We start from the raw sequence: 26,998 nt of genomic DNA, 5'->3' as shown, positions 1-26,998 counted from the left end.
CTTCACTCGTGCCATGATACGCTTCCGATAGAAAACAGTCGACGAAGCTTAGGTTGCAAGAAACCGAAACATTGAAAAAGCGGAGAAAAGCGGGAATCTTTACATGCACCTGGGCAAGTAAAGAAAGTCATCAGACGGTGTACGGAAGACGAGAGGAAGACCCATCCCCATCTTTTCGCCTTTCGTAGACCTCGAATGGTTGGTTGACGAAAAGACCTCGAGTTGCTTCTTTTAAGATTCCATGGACGACCCCTTTGCCTTCCCCGTCTCATTCTTCTTCGTCGCTAAGAATGCTCACTTCGGAGCTAAAAAGGGCTGATGATGTCCGTGCAAGCTTTGCGCAATATTCGCCTCGAAAGTTCCTTGAAACCTCAGAGCGATTTTTCCCTGGTGCTTTGATGGGCAAGAAAAGGGGAGAAAGAAACAAGTAGAAGATTTTAGTGTGTGGGTTCAGATGGGTTTGGGAGGGCGCACAAACAGAGCGGTGGGCGTGGAGATAGCAGAAGGTGGTTTGAGCAGGAGGAGGAGACACAGTACCGATGACCTGACTGATTTTGTCTTCTCTTGGTCTCTTCACGACATTCTCAACGAAAACCTCTACCATGACGAGGTTTCTTTTTATTGGTTTCTCATCTTTGCTTTTTTCGTTTTATCAAGCCCTGTTGGTTTTATTCTCGTGGAAGTTCTATTCTCGTGGAAGTTCGATGAGAATGTGGTTTTTACTTGAGAATTTCCAAATGATGTTAGTTTGTCTCTACTTTTTATTTTTATTTTATTTCCCTATGCTTCTAGTTAGCCTAGCCTAATAAAAACCTAGCTTAGTATATTAAAAGTACCAAAATTATGTATGTCGCTTATTTTGGTGCTAAAAATTTCTATCGGCTCACTTTAGAGCAAAATCGAAAAAAAAAATGATCACTTAAGCGCCTCAGGTTATAAACTACGGCCAACATATTACATGACATTTTTATTTAAATAATAAGTTCAACATGGATTATGACTTAACTAAATTCTTCAACGTTGATGATGACAAGGATTTGGCTAAAGCCATCTTAGATGTGAAGAAAGAGAATAATCAGCTTGATGATCTGCTTGATGGAGGCAGTGTACTTTTCAGAAATGCAAGGTGGAAGGTAAAAAACTTTGCTCAACAGTATTCTATGGCTACATTTATTTTTCAAAATAAGCATTGAGTTTTATAGAACTTGTGACAACATATCTTATTGTTATTCTTTGGTCTTATCAGGTTCTTTTCAGTGACAACTTCCTGAAGTCTTTCAGAAAGCTGGCATCACTCAGGACAAAGATGTCAATCATTATGCTTCTGTCAAGACTCTCCGGTGGCTGGAGACCAAAGAAGAGAAATGTGGATATAATTTGTGAACACTCATCTCATATCGTAAGACAATTTAAAGCTGACGGTTTCTATGTCATATGCACGACTGATATTGTAAAGGAACTGAGATACATCCAAATCCTGAAGATATGGGATGTATTGCCTTTAGAGGATGTGGTAAAATTGGTCAAACGTTTGGACAGCATATTCGAGACATATAGTGATGATTTTATTAGTCATTGCAATGAGAAATGCATTGAGGGGTAAGTCTGATCTTTTCTTCTTATCTTAAGATAGGTAGCACATCTCTTACTAAATTAGAAAGCATTCTTTTCCGGATAGATGACTAAAATATCTTGAATTGATCTTATCCCTCTATTTTCTTTCATTTCACATGCCTCTTCCGGTTATAGGGATCTGCAAGTTCCGAAGACCTGGGCATGTACTTTCGATTTTGTCCGCTATCGAAGTCCTAGTGAAGGTCAATTTGGGAGTAGTTCTGATGCTGATGCTTCAGATCGTAGGTTGTATGTGGAGAATGTGAAAGTGAGCGAGAGTTTGCTTCTGATGAAATTCTACCCCTTATCATCAGATATTGTCAGAAATTTGCTCGATGACAGTGATGGTAATGAAGCAAGTGTTCCGTTTGAAGTAACAGAGGAAGAACGAGAGATAATTCTTTTCGCCAGAAGCACTTTTATACTTGGGCGATCCGGAACCGGTAAAACTACAGTCCTGACAATGAAGTTGTTTAGAAATGAGAAACTGCATGATGAAGCAACCAAGGGATTTCAGGAAATCCAAAGTGGTAGTAGCCACAGCAAAGATGCCTCCCTGGAAATCAATGTTGAGGAAATCGGTGAAGGAGCAGAGGATTGTGTATTGCGCCAGCTTTTTGTGACCGTCAGTGCAAAATTATGTTTTGCGGTCAAACAGCATTTGTCTCAACTTAGAAGGTACATAAAATGTCACTGGGAGATGTTTGAAAAACAGAATAAATATTCTGCAATTTTTCCTATGAACAAACATATGCAAGGTTAATGGATTGTCAAATCTTCTAATGAATTAGTCCGAACAAGGAGATAACCCCTTTGGCATGCTACTATTTTTCTCCTAGCAGAGAAGCTCAATCAAGATACTCCATATATAGACTTAGATAGGACAATATAAATGTAGCAAGAGTGCATGGGTCAAATCAGTGCTTTGCCATTCTCGGGTGCTACCACTTGGCTTTGGCTGCTAGAAAATAGATTTAATCATTGCATGTTAGAGATCGACATCATCTGCTTGCTGATTTCGAACTAAAGATTAATTTGTGCGGCAATAGTCCCTATTTTGGTCTTTGTGCGACTTCTTTAGTTTGCATTTCCACTTATTGGAAACTTCCATATTAAGCTTTGTGATTGTAGCATTGTACGTTTAGAAAGAAAATTTATTTTAAATGAAAATATGCATTTATGAGCAGAATCGAGAAAGGACCATCTGTTCTACAAATCCTGCTGTGGGGGAAGATTTTCATTGCCAGCTGATGTAAATGCTATCCATCTCGTAGTATATCATTACAATCTTGGTGCATCAGCGTGTTCTAATTCCCTTTTCGCTGTTAGTGTCAAGTAGAAATTATGAGATTGCATGTGTAGTGTAGGTATTCCCATCAGTTTGTTAAGTATTAATTTTCATTTCTAACTGCTAGCTCAATTATCTTGCAGCTCCAGCATTGGTGCAAAACATAGAGGAGGAATCTCTTCAGTTGGTGACATTGTTGATGATGCAGCATTATTCAAGGATATCCCGGATTCATTTGTAGATATATCTCCCAACTCTTATCCCCTTATTATAACTTTTCATAAGCTTCTGATGATGCTAGATGGAACAGTTGGGGCTTCATTCTTTGAAAGGTTTCCTGATCTAAGGGAGTTTTGTCATGGCCAAACCTACAATTCCAGACCAGTTGCCTTACAAAGTCTTGTAAGAGCAAAGGAGGTTACTTACGAAAAGTTTTGTGCAGTTTATTGGCCTCACTTCAAAGACAAGACAAGGAGTCTTGATCCTTCCAGAGTCTTCACTGAAATAATGTCCCACATAAAGGGTGGTCTTCCACCAGCAGATGGTTGTGAAGGCAAACTTGACAGACCAGCTTATGTTTCTCTTTCAGAGCGTCGTGTCTCCACTCTGAGTATTCAGAGAAGAGAAGAAATTTATGATGCTTTTGAGGATTATGAAAAGATGAAAATGAAAAATGGTGAATTTGATTTGGCCGATATTGTCAATGATCTTCATCGCCGTCTTTTTCGTGGGCAGTTTACCGGTAATTTGGTGGATTTTGTATATGTTGATGGAGTACAGGATCTCACCATGAGGCAAATTTCACTGTTCAAGTATATATGTAGAAATGTTGATGAGGGCTTTGTGTTTTCTGGCGACACCGCACAAACTATTGCAAGGGGAATAGACTTCAGTTTTAAAGATGTAAGGCCCCTTTTCTACAAAGAGTTCTTGATAGATTCAATGGATGGACCTGATATCAGAATGGAAAAGGGTCGTCTTTCCAAAACTTTCCATTTGAACCAGAACTTCCGCACTCATGATGGTATACTCAAACTGGCGCAGAGTGTTGTTGATCTTCTTTATCGTTTTTTCCCTTTTTTCGTTGATGCTTTGGACCCCGAAACTAGCTTCAAAAGTGGCGAAGCCCCAATTTTACTTGACTCGGAGAATGAAGAAAGTGCCATACTATCAATTTTTGGCAACCATGATGTTAGTGGCAATTTCGTTGGCTTTGGAGCAGAGCAGGTTATTTTGGTTCGAGATGATCACTCTAGAGATGAAGTTTCAAACCTTGTGAGAGGGCAAGCCCGAGTTCTGACGATAGTGGAATGCAAGGGGTTGGAATTTCAGGTAGGCGTGTGTCAGGTTTGGATTGTTTGCCATCGGATTTTAGTGGCAGCAGCAATAGAGATTTCATGAACATTTTTCTAATGGGTCTTGACCAATTTGCTGCCAGCTGTTATTCTGTAAAAAGCTTTGATTTGCAATTTCATTCTGCGTACCCTTTTTTGTATGTAGACAGTGGCATCTAAATACACATAATGTAGAATTTGTTCGGCCTTATGTTGACATCATTCTCTAGCTTAATGGACAATATCAAAGATCTTGCAACTTCACGATTGATCTTGATTGGCTGGTGTGTCAGAATGAGTCCAAATATTCTTTTCCTAAATTTTTTAGATCTGTCCATGTATTCATGAAACTTGAAATCTGTCATTTCGGTCTTAAATCAGATGTTTTTTCTTGAAACTTTTTTGCTATGACATCGTGTAGGACGTCTTATTGCACAACTTCTTTGGCACATCACCTCTGAAAAATCAATGGAGGGTCATTTATGGATACATGAAGGAGCAAGCTTTGCTCGATAACAGCTCTCAATGGTCTTCCCCAAGTTTCGATGACGTGAAGCATGATATATTATGCTCTGAATTGAAGCAATTGTATGTTGCAATTACTCGGACAAGACAGAGATTGTGGATATGGGAGAATGCCCTGGACTTCTCCAAACCAATGTTCGACTACTGGAAGAAGAAAGGCCTCGTTCAAGTTAGGTTGGTAGATCATGCCCGTGCAGAAGCAATGCAGGTCAGGAGCATGCCGGAGGAGTGGAAGTCACAAGGTTTTAAGGTTTGCTGTTTTTCTGTTCTTTTCTTTATTGTTTGTTTCCTCTTCAAGGAATTGTTATATTGGCCTCATTTGGAGTCAACGTGATCTGTGAATGCTAGGGATTTTGGAATGACAATAATGACTAGAAGTATGACTGATACTGAAAAAAGTGTGTAGAATGTGGACGTTCTATGGTACAAAGTATGGTGATCGATTTGCTTTATTGGTTTTTTAATAATTTGGCCAATTGCTTCATTTAGACACAATGGTTAAACCATATGATATCAATTTTCCTTGAATCTTTATCGTTTTTTGAGGTTATCAGGTCAATGGCAGTGCCTTTTCTTGGTTCAAGGCTACACCACTAATTTTTCCAATAAAGGAGGACCGTGTTTTTCTCTTTTTCTTCTTTTCGCCTTCTCTGAAGAAGCTGTTGATCTCTCTTTTTTATTTAAACTTTGCAAGCTCTTACATGAGGGTAACTACCGAATGGCAACGATGTGCTTTGTGCGAGCAAGGTACGAATACGGGGAGAAATTGGCTAAAGCCTCTGCTTTCAAAGAAGATGCAGATCTCAAGCATGTTTTAAGTCCAAAAGAGGCTTCTGACCTTCGAAGGCAGGCTGCAGAGATTTTTGAAGCAATTGGTGTGGCTGACTCTGCAGCGGAGTGTTTCTACATGTTGAAGGAATACGAGAAAGCAGGTATGATGTTTACTTTGTTTCAATTTCTTTCAAAATGATAAGATGGACAATTTATATGCTTTATGCTGCTTCTTTATATTTCTCCTCGTCTTAGTGATGTCAAAGCTGCCTAAGAACGAGGTAGTTTGACATTGATCTCAATTATCCTCTTATTAATAGTTTTTACATGCATGGTACCCTCTTGTTTATTCATATGATCAAATGTTCTTTCTCAAAATTTCCAACAAAAGATATTCAGTCTTACTTGTTTTTCCCAAATGGTTTTGGTGATTCGAGCAGCTGCAAATAACGTTGTCTTCATGATTATGCCTTCGCTTTGAGAAGTTGATTATTTTATATATGACAACACGCCTCTGCACTCTTATGAGCTTGGAAAAATTTGAGCTGCAAAGTTCTTAACACTGACTGACCACACCCATAAGGTTAGAAAAGCCATGGCTATCAGTTCAGTACTCCATATATACTGTGGTTTATCAGCAAATTCTTGGTATTGTAGCCACCTCTGGACGTTGATCTTGTTTTGTATCTTGACATCGGACAATATGGTTGAGCTGCGCAAGAGCATCTCTGGCAACTTCCAAATGTCCCTCTGCTAATTTTTATCTTCTAAACATCGTGAAGTTTTTAAATCTTATGCGAAGATCAGGACACTAGAAATGGGACTAACATTAAATTTTTTTGTGCTTCAACAGGTAGTATATTTATGGAAAAATGTGGAGAATCTGCTTTGCAGAAAGCGGGAGAGTGTTTTTCTCTGGCTGGGCACTACAGTCGTGCAGCGGAGGCATACGCAAGGGGAAATTTTTTCTCCAAGTGCTTGTCCAATTGTGCCAAAGGAGAACTCTTTGAAATGGGTCTGCAATATATTGGGAATTGGAGAAGGCTGGGAAATGAGGACAGGGGAATAGTAAAGAAAAGTAAAGAAATAGAGAAATTGGAACAAGACTTTTTAGAGAGTTGTGCCCTTCATCACTATGACCTCGGAGACTACAGGGCCATGATGAAGTATGTGAAGGCTTTTCGTTGCATTGATTCAATGCGAAACTTACTCAAGAGGCTAGGATGCCTTGATGAGCTTATCAGTTTGGAGGAAGACTTTGGTAACTTTTCGGTGGCAGCAAAGATTGTGAGGATGAAAGGTGACATCCTTCGCGAGGCTGATCTACTTGGAAAGAGTGGACAAAACAAAGAAGCGTCAATGAATATCCTGTGGTACGTGTTATTCTATTCCCTTTGGGCTCCTGGAAGCAAAGGGTGGCCCTTGAAGCAGTTTGCACAAAAGGAGGAGCTGGTAGCAAAAGCCAAACATCTTGCAAAGTCCGAGCCCATTGCCTTCTACGAATATGTTTCTGTAGAATCAAGCATTCTGCTAAACAAACAGAGCAGCTTGGCTGAATTGAAAGAATGTTTTAGTACTTCCAGGAGAAATGGAAGTGTCAGAGGTGAAATACTATGCGCTCGAAATATTCTGGACTTCCATCTTCGTCAAGATATCTCTAATTTTTTTGGGAATATGATTGGCTTGTCGACCCAATGGAGTATTCTGAACCACGGATCCTGGGGAATCAGATTTCCATTGACTCATTGGTGTGCTTTTGGAATCTTTGGAGAGAGAAGATTGTTAGAATTATAAAGTGTGTAGAATGTGTGGAGATGGTTGAGGAAATGGAAAATAGGTGCTTTTGGGAGTTCTGTTTGAATTACTTTGGTGTTTTGGAGCAACGGACCAACATGCAAGGAACTTATCACCTTCTAAACCCAGATGCTGATTGGGTCAGAAACATAGGCAAAAGAATTCTTCGAAGAAAGGGACAATTGGTTGCTTTGGAGCTTCAACAATTGGTCTCTGCTGCTCAAAAGTATTGGTATTCTGAGCTTACTTCTCTTGGTATGGAGCTCCTGGACAAATTGGATGCACTTCATCTGTTTTTGGCAAAGAGTTCTCTGCCGAACTTCTGGCAAAGCAGATGCCTTGTTCTCTTACATGAGGTTGCAAAGTTCCTTCAAGAACTCGATTGTCCCAATCCCTCCTTCCGGGATAGCGGGGCACTGGAGGGTTTCATCGACACATCCTGTAGGAGGTACTTTGGTCACATATTTCCTCTTGACTGGCGAACATCACCAGCAGAGAATATGATATCTCTAAGAGGAAGTCAGGCTTCTCGCCTTTTACTTAGAAGAACAATAAACCTGATAATTTCGAAGAAGAATTTTTCACATGGGAAGATGGGTGAGCTTGCGACTTTGGTTCTTGGGTCTGGAATGCTCGATGATGATTTGTACAGGAAAATTGCAGAATCATTTAAAGGAAATACGTCATGGGAGGCATTCATGGAATGCATTTGTCGGGACGTACCATCAGAACTTCCTCAGGCTAGCGATGGACCCGTGGAAATCTCTTTGGCTTGGAACCTTTATCGAGCTTTGGCAGATACTTGCAATGCTAATTGGACTGAAAGAAACTCCATAACACCAATTTGCTTTTTGTATCTGTTGGAACGACTTTTGATTTTGTTTTCTTGCTCCAAAGGGCAGTTTTATGCAACCAAGTCTTCTAGTTGAATGGCTAATCTGCCATGAAGGTTTAGGAAGGCGCAGCCTCAGTTTCAACCTGAGAAATTGCTTGGAGCCCATCATTGGGTTCGTTACTAGCACTATTAGGCAGCTGCTTTGCAATGAGGAAGAAACCAGAGAATGGATCAAAAGATCAAAACTAAATGTGATGGAGTACTACCCGCTGTTGGTCTTGAAGTTGGTTCTGTTGGTTTGTTTGCTTCACTTAAATTTTGGCATCAGTCCATACTTTCTCAATGATTTGCTAGGTAAGAGTTGGATTTCTGAGCAATTACCTCCAGAGTTTCTTCGTATTCTCTCACATTGCCAGAAGAGGAACTTCCAGAAAACTTCAGTTGGTGTTCTCGCCGAAGCATTCAAAAAAGTTGACGATCCCCTCGTAATTACCAATTTCGCTGCAGATTGTTCCAATTTGTTGTGTCCACATGCCATCATTTTAGACTTGAAATCAAACAAATGCAAGGAAGAGATTATGAAAGTTTTATTCCCCAAAGATGGAAGCACTGTGAGCTCTTGCAAGTTGCAAGATCTGACTGAAGTTTCCGAGGATTCCTCTTCATCTTCCAACGGTGTTCCAGCACCAGTTGTGCATTTGGTCAGTGCAAACACGTTGTCTTTGGAGCATGAATGCGAAGGACACAATTCTGCTCCAGTGAAAGCTCAAAAACCAATGATGTGAAGAGGGATGGGCAGCCTGTCGTTAGGCGCTGGTTAATGGCCCTCGGGGTTGGGGCGGTGCTTGGTTTCCTGGTGTGGAAAACAGGAACAAGAACAAGGGCAATTGCAAGTCCAGAGGTAAGCAAAATAGAAAGGGAGTGGGAAGAGACGAATCCGTCTTCATTGTCCTATATGATGTTTTTGATTGAAAATTGTGCGTTATAATCTACAAGTAATCCACCTTCTTGTATATACATGTGGAACTTTTTAGTATAACAGTTCTTAGGATTGAAGTGAAACAGATCTCCCAGACAGGAAGGTCATCACTCTATAAATTTCCTGAAGTTCTAGCAGTGAATAGTCATGAAAATGTACTGTTCCTTACTTAACTGCAATTGTTGTTCCTTCTTTTTCACCTCTCTGAACTTTTAATTCTCTCATGCCTCGTGATAGCTCAAATGCAGTTAAAGAATCAGAAAGAAAATGTATCTTATTTACTTACAGATCATCTTGATATAGAAGTTTGCCTGATTGGAGTGAAAATACGTTACGAGATCCGGCCTGTGACAGCATTTGTCCATATGGGAGTGTACATAATTTATCTGTTGGTACCTTCCCAGACGAAGGATGACTCCATCACCGGAAAACTCTCCTATTTGTAGACAGATAAGCACAACAGTGAAGCCAAATCTGGATCTTGCTGGAGGATAAAGGATGACATTACACTAAGATTTGAATACTGGAACAAACCTTACAATGAGTCACCTCCTGAACAGCTTTTTTATGCTAAGAACTCGTCTCCACTCCATGGCTATATGACTTCGGTCCTGGTATTGATTGAGCAATGTCAATGTTGTAAAATAATGCAGAAACTGTCGAATCTTGTAATTAAATTAATGTGTAATCACCGTAGAGGTAAAACAAAGAACACAAGAGTGTCGGTTCCTACTATATGAAAAGAGTGGACAACAATAATCTACTAAGAAATCGGAGAATTACTGAGTTATAATTGCTCAGACTTGAGTGTTTGCCAGCCTTAAATTATACCCAAAACTCACTGTGCAAAACCCTCACTGTGCAAAACCACCCGTGTGTTCAGAGCTTCCTTTTTGCGCGTTTACGTTGAACTCCTCTAATCGTGCAGCAACGATAAAGCGCTTTGCTTGGCGAATCTGAGAAGCTCCTATGCTGTCAAGGCAAAAGAGATGTGTCGTGTCATCTAATTTGGGCGCATGGATTCAAATTCAAGACATAATTTAACAGTCGACACTCGAAGTTGCTGGCGAGATTAGCTGTTGTCGGACCGCTGAGATGGATCCTCGAAAAGTAAGTAGCAATAGCAATGCACCTGCTTTGATTTGGAAGAACTAAGGCGGCATTCTGTGTACCTTGAAGTTGAATGTAGTTATGATGTCCTGAACTTGCTTAGCAAAAGCTTTGTCAAATACTGATAAATTCACCTTATTTAACCCGATTACTAAATATAAGAGAAAAATCGATTTAATTGTCAAAATGTGGAGAACCACGTGTCAAAAAAAAGTGAACATGTAAATTATGTAACCTGTCTTAACGATTTCCATTGGACTAACGGCTGAAAATGACAATTTTATTAATTATTAATGAAAGAATATAAGAAAAGGAGATATGCTATCCAATCATTTGATTCCTTTTCAATGAACTGTCGCTATCTTAATAAAGAAAAACGTGAGGGCTTAAGAGATTAATGACATGAACTTTGTGCTCTAATTAAGTGTGAAATTACACGTTTTGGTTATAATCAATGTACCCAATTGAGTTAGGAAAGAAAAATCATCCTAGATTCTTAACCTAGTACATAAAAACCGACTTATGTTTCATTCAGTCCGTTTATTTGTAAGAGATCCAACTTGACCCACCTGAAATAAATTTTAGAAAATGGGGAAATACATTTTTATCCCTATGCAGTGTTCCATTCATTCCATTTATTCGTAAGATATCAAGTTTGACCAACCTGTACTCAAATTAAAAAAAAAAAAAAAATACAGGGTAGTTACATTTTCTGTCCCTATAGTGTTGGGGGAATTCAATTTTCGTCCTTATCCTTCGTTTGGTTACGAGTCTAATTCTTGGATTATACTTCGACGACAATCAAAGTCGTTCCATCAAAATTTCCTATCAAAATTCATCAGAAATTGCTGAGATTGCACTAGTTACTATCTCGTAGCTCCTACGGGTGTAAGTCTCCAAAAAAAAAAAAAAAAAAAATTACAATTTAAATCTGCATACTTTCTATAATGCTCAAATTTAGTTTATGATATGTATGTGCGCAAATCTTTATAGTTTATACTGGTACCACTTAATATTATTAGAGACACTTTAATGATTTTGACCACTTAATAGACAGTCAAAATAGCGGTTAGAAGATTTGAAAGTCAGTCTACGTCTTTATGAAACTAGTCCTCAATATGTCCATACGAATTTGAACGGAAATAAAGATGCTGTTGCATATAGTAAAAACGATCTTAATGGGCGGTCGATCTAATCAAGTATATTTGCAAACGTAAGAATCACTAATTGACACTTGGTCTCGATTTGACGTTTTCATTAGGTTTGGATGAATACGATGAAAATAATTAAGTACTCATTAGAAAATTTGTTTTGTCAATAAAATAAATTACATGGACTAAAATTGATCTTTCGTATAAGTATGAAAACTACAACTGTAATTTGTACATGTACGGCCCACATGTCAACATAGGCAGTGCCGACTTAGCACTTTCCGGCAAACTCCGAACGGAAATTCAATGGTAGAACTTAAATTGTGGCCGTAGAGTAAGATATATTCCAACTTGTAACCAAATAAAGTAAGATCAGAATTGAGTTCCTCCAATACCACACGGGCCAAAATGTAACTACCCTAAATAATTTGAGAGTCAAGGAGCTACGGTTTGATTCTTTTTGGCAAAAAATCACGGTAACGTTATGCCAAAATAACGAGAATTTGTAGCCAACCATTGGCTAATGAATTATTGATGCTTGATAGCTTTTACAATGTACCATATCTTTCAAAAATCCTAAACTGATACATTTATTATAAATTTATCCCAAATTAATTTTTTTATTATCAAAAACTCTGAAGTGTTACACTAATAATAAATTTACACCAAAATAATTTTTGACAACCACAAATGCTAAACCGGTGCATTTATGACAAATTTATTATCTATTAATTTCTATTAAATTGGCTTAATACCACGAAAAGTATATTTGTGATAATGGAGGGTAAAACTCCAAACTGGAATACTTTTAACTATCACTTATCACTTAACTCAGCAATTAAACAATAAAATTTAATAGAAATTTTAATCTGGTACACTTGTGATAAATTTACCTAAAATATTTTTTTTTACAACCAAAAACTCAAAACTGATACATATATGACAACTTTATCATCCGTTAGTTTTTATTAAATTGGATTAATACTATAAAAACCACAAATTGGTACATTTATGATATATAGAGGATTAAACTCCAAACTGTAATATGTGTTAATTATCACATGTCACTTAACATAAGTGCACTGGGATTTTTTTGGGCCAAAATCAATGATATATATATATATATATATATATATGTATGTATGTATGTATGTATTGCTTGAAAAAAGTGAAGGATAAATATTTATGCTATCAATAAAGACATGTGGATATAAATTGTTATTGATAATAAAATATTTTCTATATATATATATATATATATATATATATATGTATGTATGTATGTATGTATGTATGTATTGCTTGAAAAAAAGTGAAGGATAAATATTTATGCTATCAATAAAGACATGTGGATATAAATTGTTATTGATAATAAAAATATTTTCTGCTGGGTATTTTTTTAATGTATAAAAACAGTTAGTTTTTTAAAAATATAGTTCAAATTATTAATTTTTCGCACAATATTGAACTCTATAGGGGTGAGCATCGGTCAAATCCTAAACTAAGAACCGAAATGAATTTGCTAGTTTTAGGTGGTTCCTGGTTCCAACTATATGGAATGGATAATAATTGTTCCAATTCCCAATTTCATAAGCGAAATCAAATACTCAAAAATTGGATTGATATTTTTTCATTTTTTACTACTCTTTTTCTCTAGGGAGTAAAGATGATTAGGGTAGAACCTTTAGAACCCTAATAGCCTCTCAATTAGCTAAACCATTTCTTACCGTGACTAGTAGCTATAAAAAATAATATCCCATCTGTCATTGGGTGAATCCACGTATTGATATCTTTCTCCCAACTTTACGTCCTTTTCGACCAACCAAGGAAACTAATAGAAAAAATAAATCCCAAAAAACTTCCAAGACACTGGATCCTTTATTGGACGAAAATGGCTTGTGCAACGAGATTTGTCCTTGGATCAGCTGAAATACATGGTGCTCAGAACCTTGTTCATTTGAAAAAGGATATTTAATTGCAAATATGAGATTTGTGGAACACCCAGACTAAAGAAACATTGATATCTGCGTAGAGCATCGAGATGATAGGAGGAAAAAAGAAAGAAATATCCATTGATTCTTGGACTAGTTGGAAATTAATCCAATATTGTTGGAATACAATCGAGAAAACAAACTGTTTGATGTAATTAGAACATAAAATTGGAGATGAGGTATGGATATCCGAATTTTCTTAAGGCGATTAGTTCCTGCCAATGATGCTCCGTAAATTCACGAACTATGCCTCCGAAGATATAACACCTTGAACCTGTTTGGATTAGCACTATACAAACATGACTCAGTCGAACCGTTCAATTGAATCAGCACACTCAGAGAAATCAAAAGAGTTGAAAAGTATATCAAAGCCTTTTTGGAATCAAGTCGGAAAAACCAAAACCAAAAACTTAATGAAGCTCTATGCTCCTATTTATTTATAGAGCTTTTTAGTTCATGTACAGAAGAGATACATGAATTAAATAGACGCATGTATCCACGAAATTCATAAATCAAGAGATACATGAATCCAAGAGATTCAGGTATCCAAAGACACGTGAATTCAAGAGATTCATGAACTCAATAAATATATGAACTAAAAGATACATGAATATAAGAAATTCATGAATTCAATAGATACGTGAACCAAAGGGTTTATGAAATTCATGAATACAAGAGATACGTAAACATAAAAGACGTATCTTAATTTATTGGCTTTCGTTGATCCATTAACCATAATTACAACAATTCCCCACATTAATGGATTAACAAAACATTTTTGTCTCGAAGGAATCTGAGCATGCCTGTTGAAATACACTGCATCAAGATAGGTAACTTTCGCTTTGAACCTTCTTTAGTGAAAGCCTATCGGACTTACTTAACTAGTCGATGGACTAAGTCTTGAATCGTCAGTTGTTTATGTAAGCCTAGACAATAAACCTCAAACAGAGTATTTCCAATTCAAGATTGGTTCTCGACTGTATTCGTTCTTTCAGCCCTAAACCTCTTGAGATTCATGCTTGCTTTAGAAATTCTAGCCTTTAAAGATTTTCATAAAGTTGGCCAACTCCACGCATATAGGTGCATTCCTATTAAAGATATCCTACCATATCTTACTTAGATATTATATTCCAAGTTATAGGAATCATTAAACGCATAGCATACTTTTAATAACGCTGTAGGAAAGCATTGTTGCATCATAGGAATGGGAGACAGTACTTACACTAGAGTTTTCAAAATTTACGTTGTCCTATTAAACCTAGACCGTAGGATCTCCAATCGCATAGGTTAGGTTTCCACTGTGGAATCTCTTTATTGGGTTAAGGCTCTTAAACTCATTCCTCTTGATTTGCAGTTTATCTGCTCTCTTGATAGACCTTTTGTTAGCGGATCTGCAATATTTTCCTTTGACTTTACAAAGTCTAAAGAAATTATTCCATTTGAGAGCAACTGCCTTACGGTATTGTGTTTACGACGAATGTGTCTAGACTTACCGTTATAAATCGCATTATGCACCCTCACACTTTCAGAAAATTGTAGGATGACAACTTTCTATTCCATAACTCGTATGGAGTTTTTTACTTGTCTTTTTGTGGTGTATTTTATTAAGAACATAATTTGCAGTTAAAACTACCACCCCCCACAAGTTCTGAGGTAAACTTGAACTCTAAAGCATGGCGTTAGCCATCTCCTTTAATGTCATGTTCAATTGTTTAGCAACTCCATTTTGTTGTGGAGTATAAGGTGTAGTTGTTTGGAGAATTATTCCAAAACTAGCACAAAACTCTTTGAAATTGATTAATTGTATTCTCCACCTCTATCATACCTAAGCACCTTGATTCGTTTATCAAGTTGGTTTTCAACTTCATTTTTATATTTGACAAACATGCTCATAGTCTCATTTTTGCTAGTTAGTAAAGAAACATAGCAAAATCTAGTACAATCATCCACAAATGTGATGAAGTACTTCTTTCCACCTCTACTTTCTACAAACTTTAAATCACATAGATCACTATGGATTAATTGTAGAGGCTCACTTGTTCTTTCAATGGATTTGAAAGGTTTCTTGGCAAACTTGGTATCAACACAAGTCTCACACTTGTAACGGGCATTCAACTCAAATCTTGGAATTAACCCCAAGTTTGCTATTCTCTTCATTGTACCATAGTTTACATGCCATAATCTACCATCCCATAGATAAAGAGACACAACGGTGTAAACTGAAGACTTTTCTTTATTAATAGTCTTTGGGTACACATAATTCGAGTTTACATCAATGATAGTCACATTGGCTTTAAATAGGTCATTACACAAATGCCATTTTCCCACATACATCCCTCCTTTCGAAAGTACAAGCTTATCAAATTCAAATACAATTTTGAAACCCTTCTTGACAAGTATAGGGCTGGAGATTAGGTTTTTCCGAATCACTAGTACATGCAACACATTCAGCAAGGCAACCTCCTTGCCAGATGTAAACTTCAGGATCACCTTTCCTCTTCTGGCAATCTTTGCTGATACAGAGTTAGCCATATAAAGCTTTTCATCTTCTTCAACTTTCTAATAATATGAGAACATGTGTTTATTTGCACAGCTATGATTTATGGCACATGTGTCTAGACACCAGCCATTAGTGTTCGACACCAAAGATATTTCGGGCATTACCATAGCGGCATGCCTCTCTTAATATTATCATATTCTGTCAAATTCAGTTGCTGGGTTGCACCATCGTTTTTTTTTTTTTTTTTTTTTTTTTTTCCGGGTGCTTCTTGCAATCCTTAGCACAATGGCCAAGCTTGTTGCATATAAAACACGTCCCTTGGAATTTCTATAACTGTTCCTTCTGCTTGCCTTTTCCTTGAAAAGACATATTCCTTTTTCTATCTTGCTTGGATTTGGAAGATTCCACAAGGTTGGCCTTTGGTTTAGAAGAAGGGTTCGCACTCCTTCTATTGTCCTCCTCGATTATGAGGTGTAGAATGAGATGTTTTAGGCTCATCTCCTTCTGTTTGTGCTTCAAATAATTTTTGAAGTATGATCAGTCCGGAGGTAGTTTTTCGATCATAGCCGCCACTTGGAATGATTCACTAAGTATCATTCCCTCGGCAGAACTGTCACTCAGAATTGTTTGTAATTCTTGAACCTGACTCATGACAGATTTAGAATCCACCATCCTGTAGTCCAAGAATTAAGAATTTGGCAACCACAAATTTCTTGGTGCCAGCGTCCTCAGTCTTTGTATTTCCTTTCTAAGGACTCCCATAACTGTTTAGCAGATTCAATATTACAATAAACATTATAAAGAGAATTTACTAAACAGTTAAGGATATAATTTTGGCATAAGAAGTCCCCATGCTTCCAAGCCTCCAATGCTCTGAGCGTCATCACATCTTGCTCATTTGGACTAATTATCAGGCACACCTCCAATAAATATTTCGTCAGATTGAGCATGGTTAGATAGAAGAACATCTTTTGCTGCCATTGTTTAAAACCCACTCCGGTGAATTTCTCTGATTTCTCATTCGCTGTAACTGGAGGTGTTGCCATCACAATAGGCAAGGTTTGTTGAACCATCCCTATAGAAACAGAGCCAAAAGCCATTTGGCCTATACTATTATGAAAAACAGTCACAGGCATACCAATCGTATGATTGTACCCGCACCACCAAAATTGGTGTTAGCCCAAGGGCCCGAAGCATTGGCTATTATAAATTCAAACCTTGAGGGTTGAACATCATCCATAGCAATGGTCGAATCGACCATAGGAACATCTCCTGAAACATTCGAGACATTGGAGGGCATTTGATTGTTTTCAGCCATCTCAATAATCTGACAAAAACAACAAATAGTGAGTGAGCTAATCGCCTTAAGAATGTTGGAAATTAATCCAATATTGTTGGAATACAATCCAAAGAAAACAAATTGTTTTTTGTAATCAGAACATAAAATTGGAGGTGAGGTACAGATATCCGAATCTCCTTAATGCGATTAGTTCCTGCCAATGGCGCTTCGCAGATTCACGAACTATGCCTCCCAAGATATAACACCTCGAACCTATTTGGATTAGCACTATGCAAACAGGACTCAGTCGAACCGTTCAATTGAATCAGCACACTCAGAAAAATCAGAAGAGTAGAAAAGTATATCAAAGCCTTTTTGGAATTGAGTCGGAAAAACCAAAACCAAAAACTTAATGAAGCTCTATGCTCCTATCTATTTATAGAGATTTTTAGTTCATGTACAGAAGAGATACATGAAGTAAATAGACGCGTGTATCCACGAAATTCATGAATCAAGAGACATGTGAATCCAAGAGATTCGTGTATCTAGAAACACGTGAATTCAAGAGATTCGTGAATTCAATAAATACATGAACTAAAAGATACATGAATCTAGGAAGTTCATGAGTTCAATAGATACGTGAACAAAAAGGTTTATGAAATTCATGAATACAAGAGATACGTGAACAAAAAAGACGTATTTTAATTTATTGGAAATGCGGACCCTATAGTGCCATAACTTGGCAGAAATGGACACTTAAATGCCATAACTTACGAAATATACACTTAAGTGCCAAAATCGGAACAAAATGGATCACTTGAGTGTCAATCCGATCGAAATCCGGCCAAATTGTATACGTGACATTTTTCCGGAAGCAAGTGCAAAACGACACTGTTTTGCATGTTCACGTGGCCAAATAATGCAAAAATAGCATCGTTTTGGACTAACGTGATAAAAAAATAATATAAAAATTAATTAAATTAAAATGAAAATTAAATTTAGTTAAAATATTTAAAAATAATAATTTTAAAATTAAAAAGAAAAAGAAAGTGGGGGAGGCGGGTGAGGGCTCGCCCTCGCCCACTGTCCGTGCCGCCTCCCGCCGTCGCCGGAAGGGCCAGCGACGGAGGGGGAGGGTCGGCTAGGGTCGCTAGGCCCCGACTAGAGCCGGCAACCCCGTCGACGGGTGGTAAGGGCTCGTGAGCCCTCATTTAGATTCGACAAGGGTCGGCGGACTCACCAGCCGGGCCAAGGGCCACCGCCCGCGAGGCGACCCCCGCAGGTGGCGGCCCTTGGCCCGGCCGGCGAGGGCCGTCAACCCCTCACCGGATCTAGGCGAGGGTTGCGGCCCTGCCCAGATCGGCGAGGCTCACGGCCTCGCCTAGATCCGCCGGGGGCGGGGGGGTGGGGGGAGGAGGAGGAGGAGGGAGGCGACGGCAAGGGGGGGGCCGCCGAGCCTTGGCTGTGGGTCAGCGGCCTCAGCCAACTGGCGACGAGGGCTTGCATGCCCTCACCCACACCCAAATCTAGGGAGAGGGCACGCAGGCCCTAGCCGTCGGCCGGCTGGGGCCGCCGGCCCCCGCCTGGGCTCGGCGGCCTTGGCCGACCCTCCCCCACCTTCCGGCGGCAACGGGAGGCGGCGGCGAGGGCTTAGCCCTCAACCGCCGGCCGCCTTCCTCTTTCTCCATTTTTTTTAATAATAAATACAAATTATATTAATATTTTGTTTTAAATTTAATTTAATATTGTATTAAAATTCAAATTATGCCAAAACAATGTTGTTTTAGTCAATTTAAGGGCTTTATTTTGGCCAACACCCGAAACGACGTCGTTTGGGGTGAATTCATGTGACTCGGCTCTCCAAAGAAGCCACCTCAGTGAGAAATATTAATATTTAATTGCCGCCTATCATTTCCGGCTGGCTTCGCCGGATGTGGCACTCAGGTATCCCACTTTTCTTAAAATATGGTACTTAAGTGTACCTTTCGTAAGTTATAGCACTTAAGTGTCCCTTCGTGCCAAGTTATGGCACTTGAAGCATTCTTTTGCCTAATTTATTGGCTTTCGTTGATCCATTAACCATAATTACAATAGGACTCACTTAGGAATCGACTAAGACCAGTCAACCCGATTCCAAGACCAGTTGAATCAATTTTCGATTTCATAAACTAGAAACCAACCATGTTTGATGGTGTTTCACTTTGTTGAGATTTCTTCAACTATCCATAGTTTTTGCCATAATATATTGATACATAGGTTTTAAATTAAAAACGAAGTGATTAAATAATCTTTATCATAAGGCAAAAGTCCATGTTCTTCATAGATTTTTTTATTAAAACTCATCATTTTTCGATCTAATTACCATTTCGATATAAAAAAATAGTTTTAATTTCTTGAAAAGTAACTTTGCTTATGCCATGATCATCCGGTTCAGATGGACGGTCGTAGAACGTGTAGAAAGCTTAGGTTGCAAGAAATCAAGATGTTTGCCTGCCTTTCCTTTTCCTAATCCTTTTTCTTTTGTAATTGTTAGCCTGAATCGGACGTGCTGGTTCAGAAAAGGAGACCTGAATTCACCGAAATGTCGAATGACGAGTAAGCCTGAAAGCCCGACATGCAATTGTACAGTAAGAGATATCACCACTCGGCCCTGGCAGACAAGAAGACGGCCCTTGCTGGTTAGAGGCTAGGTGACTCTGTCGTCGCATGATGCCCTGCGACGAAGCATTTAGTACCACAACGCCGACCCTTGTGAAGCAAGTCGGTGCCCCATAGTCATGTCACTATGCGCGATGATGACAAGTCCTACCAACTATAGATGAACCAAAGGCGAAGGTGCAAAACACAATTGATAGTTTGTTTGTAAAACAAACGAAGAGGTACCATGTCTATTCGATTAGAATCTTTTTCTTTCATTTTTTTTTTTTAATTTTCTTTCAAAAGAATATACAATCATATTTTCGATTGTTTCGTAGAGAGATCCTAGAAATATACTAGAATTGATATTTACTATTTTCATTTGAGATTTTATTGTATTATGAAAAAAATTTGCCGGTGACTATTAGTAACAATGTGTGGCAAATAAATTCTTAAAAAAAGTTATATGATGCCTTAAAGTTCGACTTAATTACTCTAAATATTCGACTTCATTGCTCTACCCAATTTGGAACCATATTTTCCCAACAATTTTAAGGATTTATTTTGCAACAATGGAGTCAGTGGATGAAGGTTATGAATCAAGACATGTGACTCAGAGAGATGCAGAGAAGCCAAGCATGATCTGCAAAGAAGGCGTTGAAGGAACTACCCAACAGGCCACGTTAACAGAACAAAAAGGGCAGAGGCGTTTGATGAGAAAGGATTTTTCAAGAATTCTCTAGTGGCTTTCTCAGTGATCACCGCCAAACTCCTCCCACCTCTTAATTGCCAATTGTTGCCTTCCCTAGAGTGCGTTTCGTGTCTGTTCACTCATCCGTCACAAGGATGCCCTGTTCGGTCCTGTCCTTGGTCTTGGAGACTCAAAGCGAGTTGTTCGAATCCTCATAGAGGCGAGTGCAAAGCATATTATTAGGAAGATCAAGATTATGTGTCAATGCTAATATAGATAATTTTTGAATTAAAAATTTTCTAAAACTTTTCCTTTTTTTAAAAATAAATAAATTTTGAAAATGAAAAAAAAAATTGTCAACGTTAATGCCGGCCATGCTATATCGGGCAGTTAATATCCACACTAGCAATTTCTAGGTAGAACTGCCCAAAAGGACTGTATGAGTAAATTATTAAAAGATTCATAACCAAATTGTCTAGATCAAAAAGTTCAAGACAATTGAGTCTAAATTTTTTTCTTTCGCTAGTAATTATCTCTGAACACTTGGTTAAGAAACGTTGATATCCGAATCGTCCGGTTAAGAAATAAATCGGGATATATAGAATCGATTCAGTTAAATTCCTTGTGCGAAGGACCACTCTTCTTTCCAAAACCAGTCGATGACTTGACCCCCACATAACTGCCATCCAAAGGACCGATCCAGCTCAAAATCCTTCTCCTGACTCGCCGGCGGAGCTCTTCAACCGCACCTATATCTACGCATTCGCTCCTCTTCATCTCCTCTACGATCGCCATCTCCCCTCCGACCTCCCTCCTCCTCAGCTCGCCCCGATGAACGAGTTAGAAGCATCTTACGCGGCGTCGCATTCGAATTCTCTCTCCGTATTTAAATGTCTCGCCTCGCGTCTTATTTTGCGCGGTGGTGCAAACGGGTTCCGTCGAGGATCGAAAGAGCGCATGAGGAGAGATCTACCTTGTATGCAATTCTGATCAGTAATTAGATTTAGCTACAAGAAGAGATCACCAAGCCCAACCAAAAGGGCCCGCCACTTCTCTTGACAAAATGCTTTCAAAATGCCTCGTCACAGGCCTTTCCACCAATCAAGCCCATGCCAAGCCCATCGGGAGTTCGGGCCATACATTAGTCCAACAGGAGTCGAGTTATGGACGAATCATGTTCGAATTGCACGTGTAATCAAACTCTTCGAGCATTTGATTAATTCTCGTTAAATCAAAATATTGTGAGTAAATTAGGTAAGCCCATTTCGACCAAAAAAAAAAAAAAAAATTAGGTAAGCTCGCAAATTAAATGACGGAACCCATTTTTACCTATTTGCTTTTCGTGTTTCGTTTCGTTTCGATGATACCTCCTCATCTCATTTGATGACCAACATCATGAAATTGAAGACGACCATGGCCATAGCATCCAAGATGCGGTTAGTACTCTCATTTTCCTATATATCAACACTTTATAGGAGACCATTCCCAATTAAAACATAGAAATATTGAACTCCTATCCAATCTCAAGTGCAAATCACTTTCTAAATTCCGAGAATACAAAGATACATTCCTTAAACGAATTATGATTAGGTCAAATTGCCATCCCCATTTTGGAAAGAAATTTTTTTTACCAGGATTATCCCACTTAATAGGTAAAAAAGTCAGCAATAAAATTAGAGCTGACCCCGATGGTCAAATCCCTTATCAACATCTCCCATATGGAGAACTAATCTCAAGTTCTCTCATGTTCAAAAACGAAATATGGAAATGTGTGCCACACTCAAACTTCAAAAACAGCTCAAAAAAGAGCAATTACAAACAAAGAAAACCCTTCCGTGCCCAATATGATCCATCTCTCCACGAACCCAGGAATCCAAACTTCAACTCTTGTAAAGAAAACTGTTCCTGCAAAAGATGCGCCGAAAAATAAGAAAAAATCACACTTAAAACTTTTCCCCGAAAAACTTCATCCTACCCTTCCCAAACTAAACAAAAGACCAAAAAAAAAAAAAAAAAAATTCAATTAAAATATAACATGCTATCAATGTGGAAAAGAAGGCCATATTGCTGGATGTTGCGAAGTCAACAAAAAACTCAATGGGTTGTTTCTTGATAATAATACTCTTGATCAAAACAATGAAGTTTTTAATTCTATCAAGCTCAGAAGGACTTCAAGAGTTAATAATACCTCATATTAAGAGCATTTGAAAAATGCAATTAATTTCTAAAACTTATAACGACGGTAAAATTTAAATCTTAAAACTTTCAAAAAATGCAATCATGTTATAAAACTTATCAAGTTGGTGTGATCAAGTCCTTCCATTAACTCCATTCAACTTTTTTTTTTTGTCAGTAACTCCATCCAACTTGACAAACGGAAAATCCTAACAAGTTTTAGGACTTGATCGCATCAATTTAACAAATTTTAGGATTTGATTGCATTTTGTAAAAGTTTTAGAACCCATTTGCACTTTTGTGACAAGTTTTAAATCTTGATTGCATTTTTGAAAATTTAGAATTCAATTACACTTTCATGAAAAGTTCTAGGACTTTCAGTACACTTATCCCAACTCCACTTTGTAAGAAAATATATGCGTCCTTCCACTATTAATTGTTACTTTAATCATCAGTCCATCTATTAGATTGATTATAACTAAATATCTTAAATGCTTTTAATCGTTATATTGATTATTGTTTTGTCTATTCCTTTGATTATTTCATCAATGAGGGCTTATCAGCCGCATCACACTTTGGGCTGGGAAAAAGAGGCATCCGTGTGGGCAGTTGCATTAAACCTCATATTAGCCTCTTAGCATCCACCAATCAAATACCTACGCGAGTGCAGCGAAATGTATGTATGTATGTATATATGTATGTATGTATGTATGTATGTATATGTAAAACCAAGTTTGTTACTAATCATGTTAAGTTATGCTATGCATGATTACGACTAGAGGATGTCTCTGGGCGGAGCAATTGTATTAGAGGACAGCTTTAGGGAACCTCAAAGTATTAAATGCGTGAAGAGGGTGAACGAAATAGCCAAACGGAATTGGAGGGTTTTATGTAGATAAAAACAACATATTCCCAAGGGAATGAAGGGGCAACTGATGCAGTATCTGATTCATGTGAGCAGAGATGGTTAAGTTGATTCTTTGGCTAGTCTTAAAACGTTTCCTACAAAATCCTCCGTTCCCCCATCACTCTTGCCGATGCTCTCACAACAAGATCAACTATGAAAATTAGTTGCATTCGATTATAAGAGTGAGCAAATGCAATGGATATATACACCTAAATTTTCAAGTGATTTTGGGTTAAATCCTTGTAATTTGAACTTCTGAAACCGAGAAATATGAGGAGTAGAATGAGCAAGCATGAGCACAACAAAGCAATTTGGGATTTAGATAAGATACTCTACTAATTAAAGCAAGTTGTGGGATCACATGAGTTGGGATGTTGTCGTGTGAGTCTTGCATTTTGCTCAAAGTTTTCAGACACATAACTTTCATCTACATCAATGGAGATATAAATCGTGAGGTTCATTTAGTTCTTCTTCCAAATATTTTCCAATGGAGATTCATACTATAAAGTTGTTATTATCTTAAAGGGAAAAGATTCAACTTTTCCAGGTCAAGGAAAAATGACTTGCCAGCCTTGTCGATCAAGAGAGAAGAAACCTGCTTTGATCTTTTTTTTTTTTTTTTTTTTTTTTTTTTTTTTTTTGTGAAACAAAAAAACTAAAGACATTATTAATAGTGTAACTTTAGTTAGAAAAATCGTTAAAGCTTTTCTGTTAAATTCTTGAAAGACCTTAAAAATCTAGCATATTATACTAAAATTGATTTTTGCACATTGAACGCATTTATATTGGATAAAATGATTCTTTTTTTGTCCCAAATAAAAGTTGAAGAGCTTTTTAAAGAGAAAAGTAAAAGTGCTGCATAAAAATTTCTTGGTGATATATGATAATAAAAGTGCCTTTTGCTCATTAAGTGCAATCAAATTTAATGAGTCTAGAGCATCTTTTATTGATAACAAGTAGTATAGTGAGAAAATTTCAAACATAACTTTTTAAAAAAAAAATTATCAGTATAATTATGAACATCACATCTAAAAAATATCATAATCTAGAGTAATAAATAGCTAAATTAATTTTACGAGAATGAGAAAATGTTAATGTCTAAAAACTGACTCTATTATGCATGACAATTGATATTATGTATTACAAAAAGACTAAAGATGTAGGTACGCATAACACGTGTCACCGGTTGACAACATTAAGTATATTATCACAAGAACGAAGGTAGCCATGATTGAACTGGTTGCTAGCCTGCAAGAAAGTGTTGAAACATCGATATCTACTTTAGACTCATTTATTTGAAAGAAAACAGTTTTCTAGAAATTATTTTATGACTTTCTTGTGTTTAAATGACAAAAACTAATTGATTTACAGAAATGTTTTCCATAGATTGAAAGTAACATGTTTAGATTTGGGAAAAAAATTACTTTCCTTTCTAACAAGAAGGAAATTGCTTTCTGTAAATCACTTAACAAATAAAAACAAACCATTTTTCTTGAAAGTGATTTCCTTGGTACTTTCTTTTATCATGAGATTTTCAATTAAAAAAACACACCTTTAGTACTAAAATTGTTGGCTCACTTGACTAGTGTGGAGTTACATATTATATTTAAGAAGTTACACATGACCAAATAACAGAGGAAAGGTTGACAATATTTAAGCGATAGAAAAAAGCAATTATAAACTGTAAGGATGGAGATATTTTGTTAAAAAAGCTTTGTAATGTTAAAGAAAATTGAATACATAAAAATAGCATAAGTATGCCAAATTGAATCATCATGGGCATCCAAATTTGCTTCTTGGCAATCCATTTTGGTGGATACCATTTGTGTTTACACGTGCCCAAAACTCAAGTTCATTAAATTCTCCTCCTCCAGTCACCATGACTTGTATTACAATGACTAATTTTTACAGGTCCCTCTCTCACATATATATTATTTTGTGCCGCCAATTTTTATTGACTGATTATATAGAAAAATCTCTTTTGAAAAATAGTTCATAATAAAGGAGGTTTTCATTGAGTATTTTTTGTCCAGACAGATAAACTGCCTCATTGCTAGGAGTGTGAAGGTTAAAAAGGTACTTAATCAAATAAAAACACACATTACCGAGAAAAATTTCAATACGATCATGTTAAAGGACTTACTAATAGATGGAGCAACTATTCTTAAATATAGTTATAGTGCTATATAAGGACAGATATTCCAGAGGCTATGAATGATAGTTTGGAATTTAGAGCAGCATCAATCAACAGTGAAGAGTTCTCTAGTTGAATACCCTAACTCTATCAATTATGTATTTTGTACTTGATGTAGTGAATTTCGAAGCTATAAAAATAGTTAATCAGTTGAAATTTGTAATGAAAGAAGGTTAAAAAACTTATTGATAATATAAATAAGTAGATCTGCATCAAGCAGAGTAAATTTCTCCAATTGAATAATTAATTCTTACTCCTTTTCGAGTAAATTTCTCCAATTGAATAATTAATTCTTACTCCTTTTCATCTTACTATTTTCCATGCAAATTGTCGTTTGACTTTCCCGTGCATCACGCTGGCTATAAAGCCGGTAATATGATTGTAATAGTGTCACTTACCATTAAAAATAATAATAAAATTTAACGTATGGGTCATACAACTTGTCGTGATATTGTTACTTGAGTCTTAAAATGTAACAGATCAGTAATCAATGATTGGTCTTTGCCGACATCGTCGTCCAAGTACTAAAGGGGAATGTTGGAGGGGTAAACTATGGGCTCTCATAAGTTCTAAAGGAGAATTCTCTTTTCCCCCAAAATGCAAATTCACAATGGAGAAAGTAGTGGTTGAGGGACCGGCATGCGTGTGTGGACAAGAAGCATTATACAAATTTTATTCTTCCTGAAATTAAGCGTACACAGAGCTCTTTCAAATATGGACATCTTTAATGGTTTCCTTAAACATGCTTAATATAATAGCATATATATTTTCTAATATCAAGTGAAAAAAAAATTCGATAGTATCACGATAATGCACTTGATTAGAATATATACATAACCCTCCAATGTATGGTCCAATATCCGGTCCCTCATCAATGAGAAAATTCCAAAAAAGAACTTGAAGTGCCCTCATTTTTTCAAATAAGAGATATAAAATGGATATTGTTTTCAATAAGAGTTTGAGATACCCTCGTTTTCTTAAATAAGGATTTAAAATGAATATTGTTTCAAATAAAACCTGAGGTGGCCATGTCAGTTCAAAGAAAGACCTAATTCATTGGCCGATAAGGGCATTTTCTTCCTTTACTTTTTGAATTTTTCCTTTTTTTCTTTTCTGTATTAGATGAAATTTTTGAAAAAATGGAAGGGGAAAGGAAAATGGCAAGGGCTCTATAGGCCCTCGGCGCTGCCACCCCACCATCCCCAAGAAGGGTTGGCGATGAC

The 26,998-nt window shown here is 37.3% G+C and overlaps 1 protein-coding gene across 1 annotated transcript in view; it reads left to right on the top strand.

Annotated features, from left to right (window-relative positions):
- LOC104455606 overlaps nucleotides 1-7,364 on the top strand; it is a 38,927-nt gene extending 31,563 nt beyond the window's left edge. The window contains 3 exon segments of the mRNA XM_039317169.1: nucleotides 4,658-5,011; nucleotides 5,456-5,693; nucleotides 6,386-7,364. Coding sequence (XP_039173103.1) covers nucleotides 4,658-5,011; nucleotides 5,456-5,693; nucleotides 6,386-7,326 — 1,533 coding nt within the window. The 3' untranslated portion in view covers nucleotides 7,327-7,364.
- The last annotated feature ends 19,634 nt before the right edge of the window (nucleotides 7,365-26,998 follow it).

This window comes from Eucalyptus grandis, chromosome 7, assembly GCF_016545825.1.
Source record: "Eucalyptus grandis isolate ANBG69807.140 chromosome 7, ASM1654582v1, whole genome shotgun sequence".
Taxonomy (NCBI): Eukaryota; Viridiplantae; Streptophyta; class Magnoliopsida; order Myrtales; family Myrtaceae; genus Eucalyptus; species Eucalyptus grandis.
Note: the sequence above shows the minus strand (reverse complement) of the source record. Positions and strands in the feature narration are given on the sequence as shown.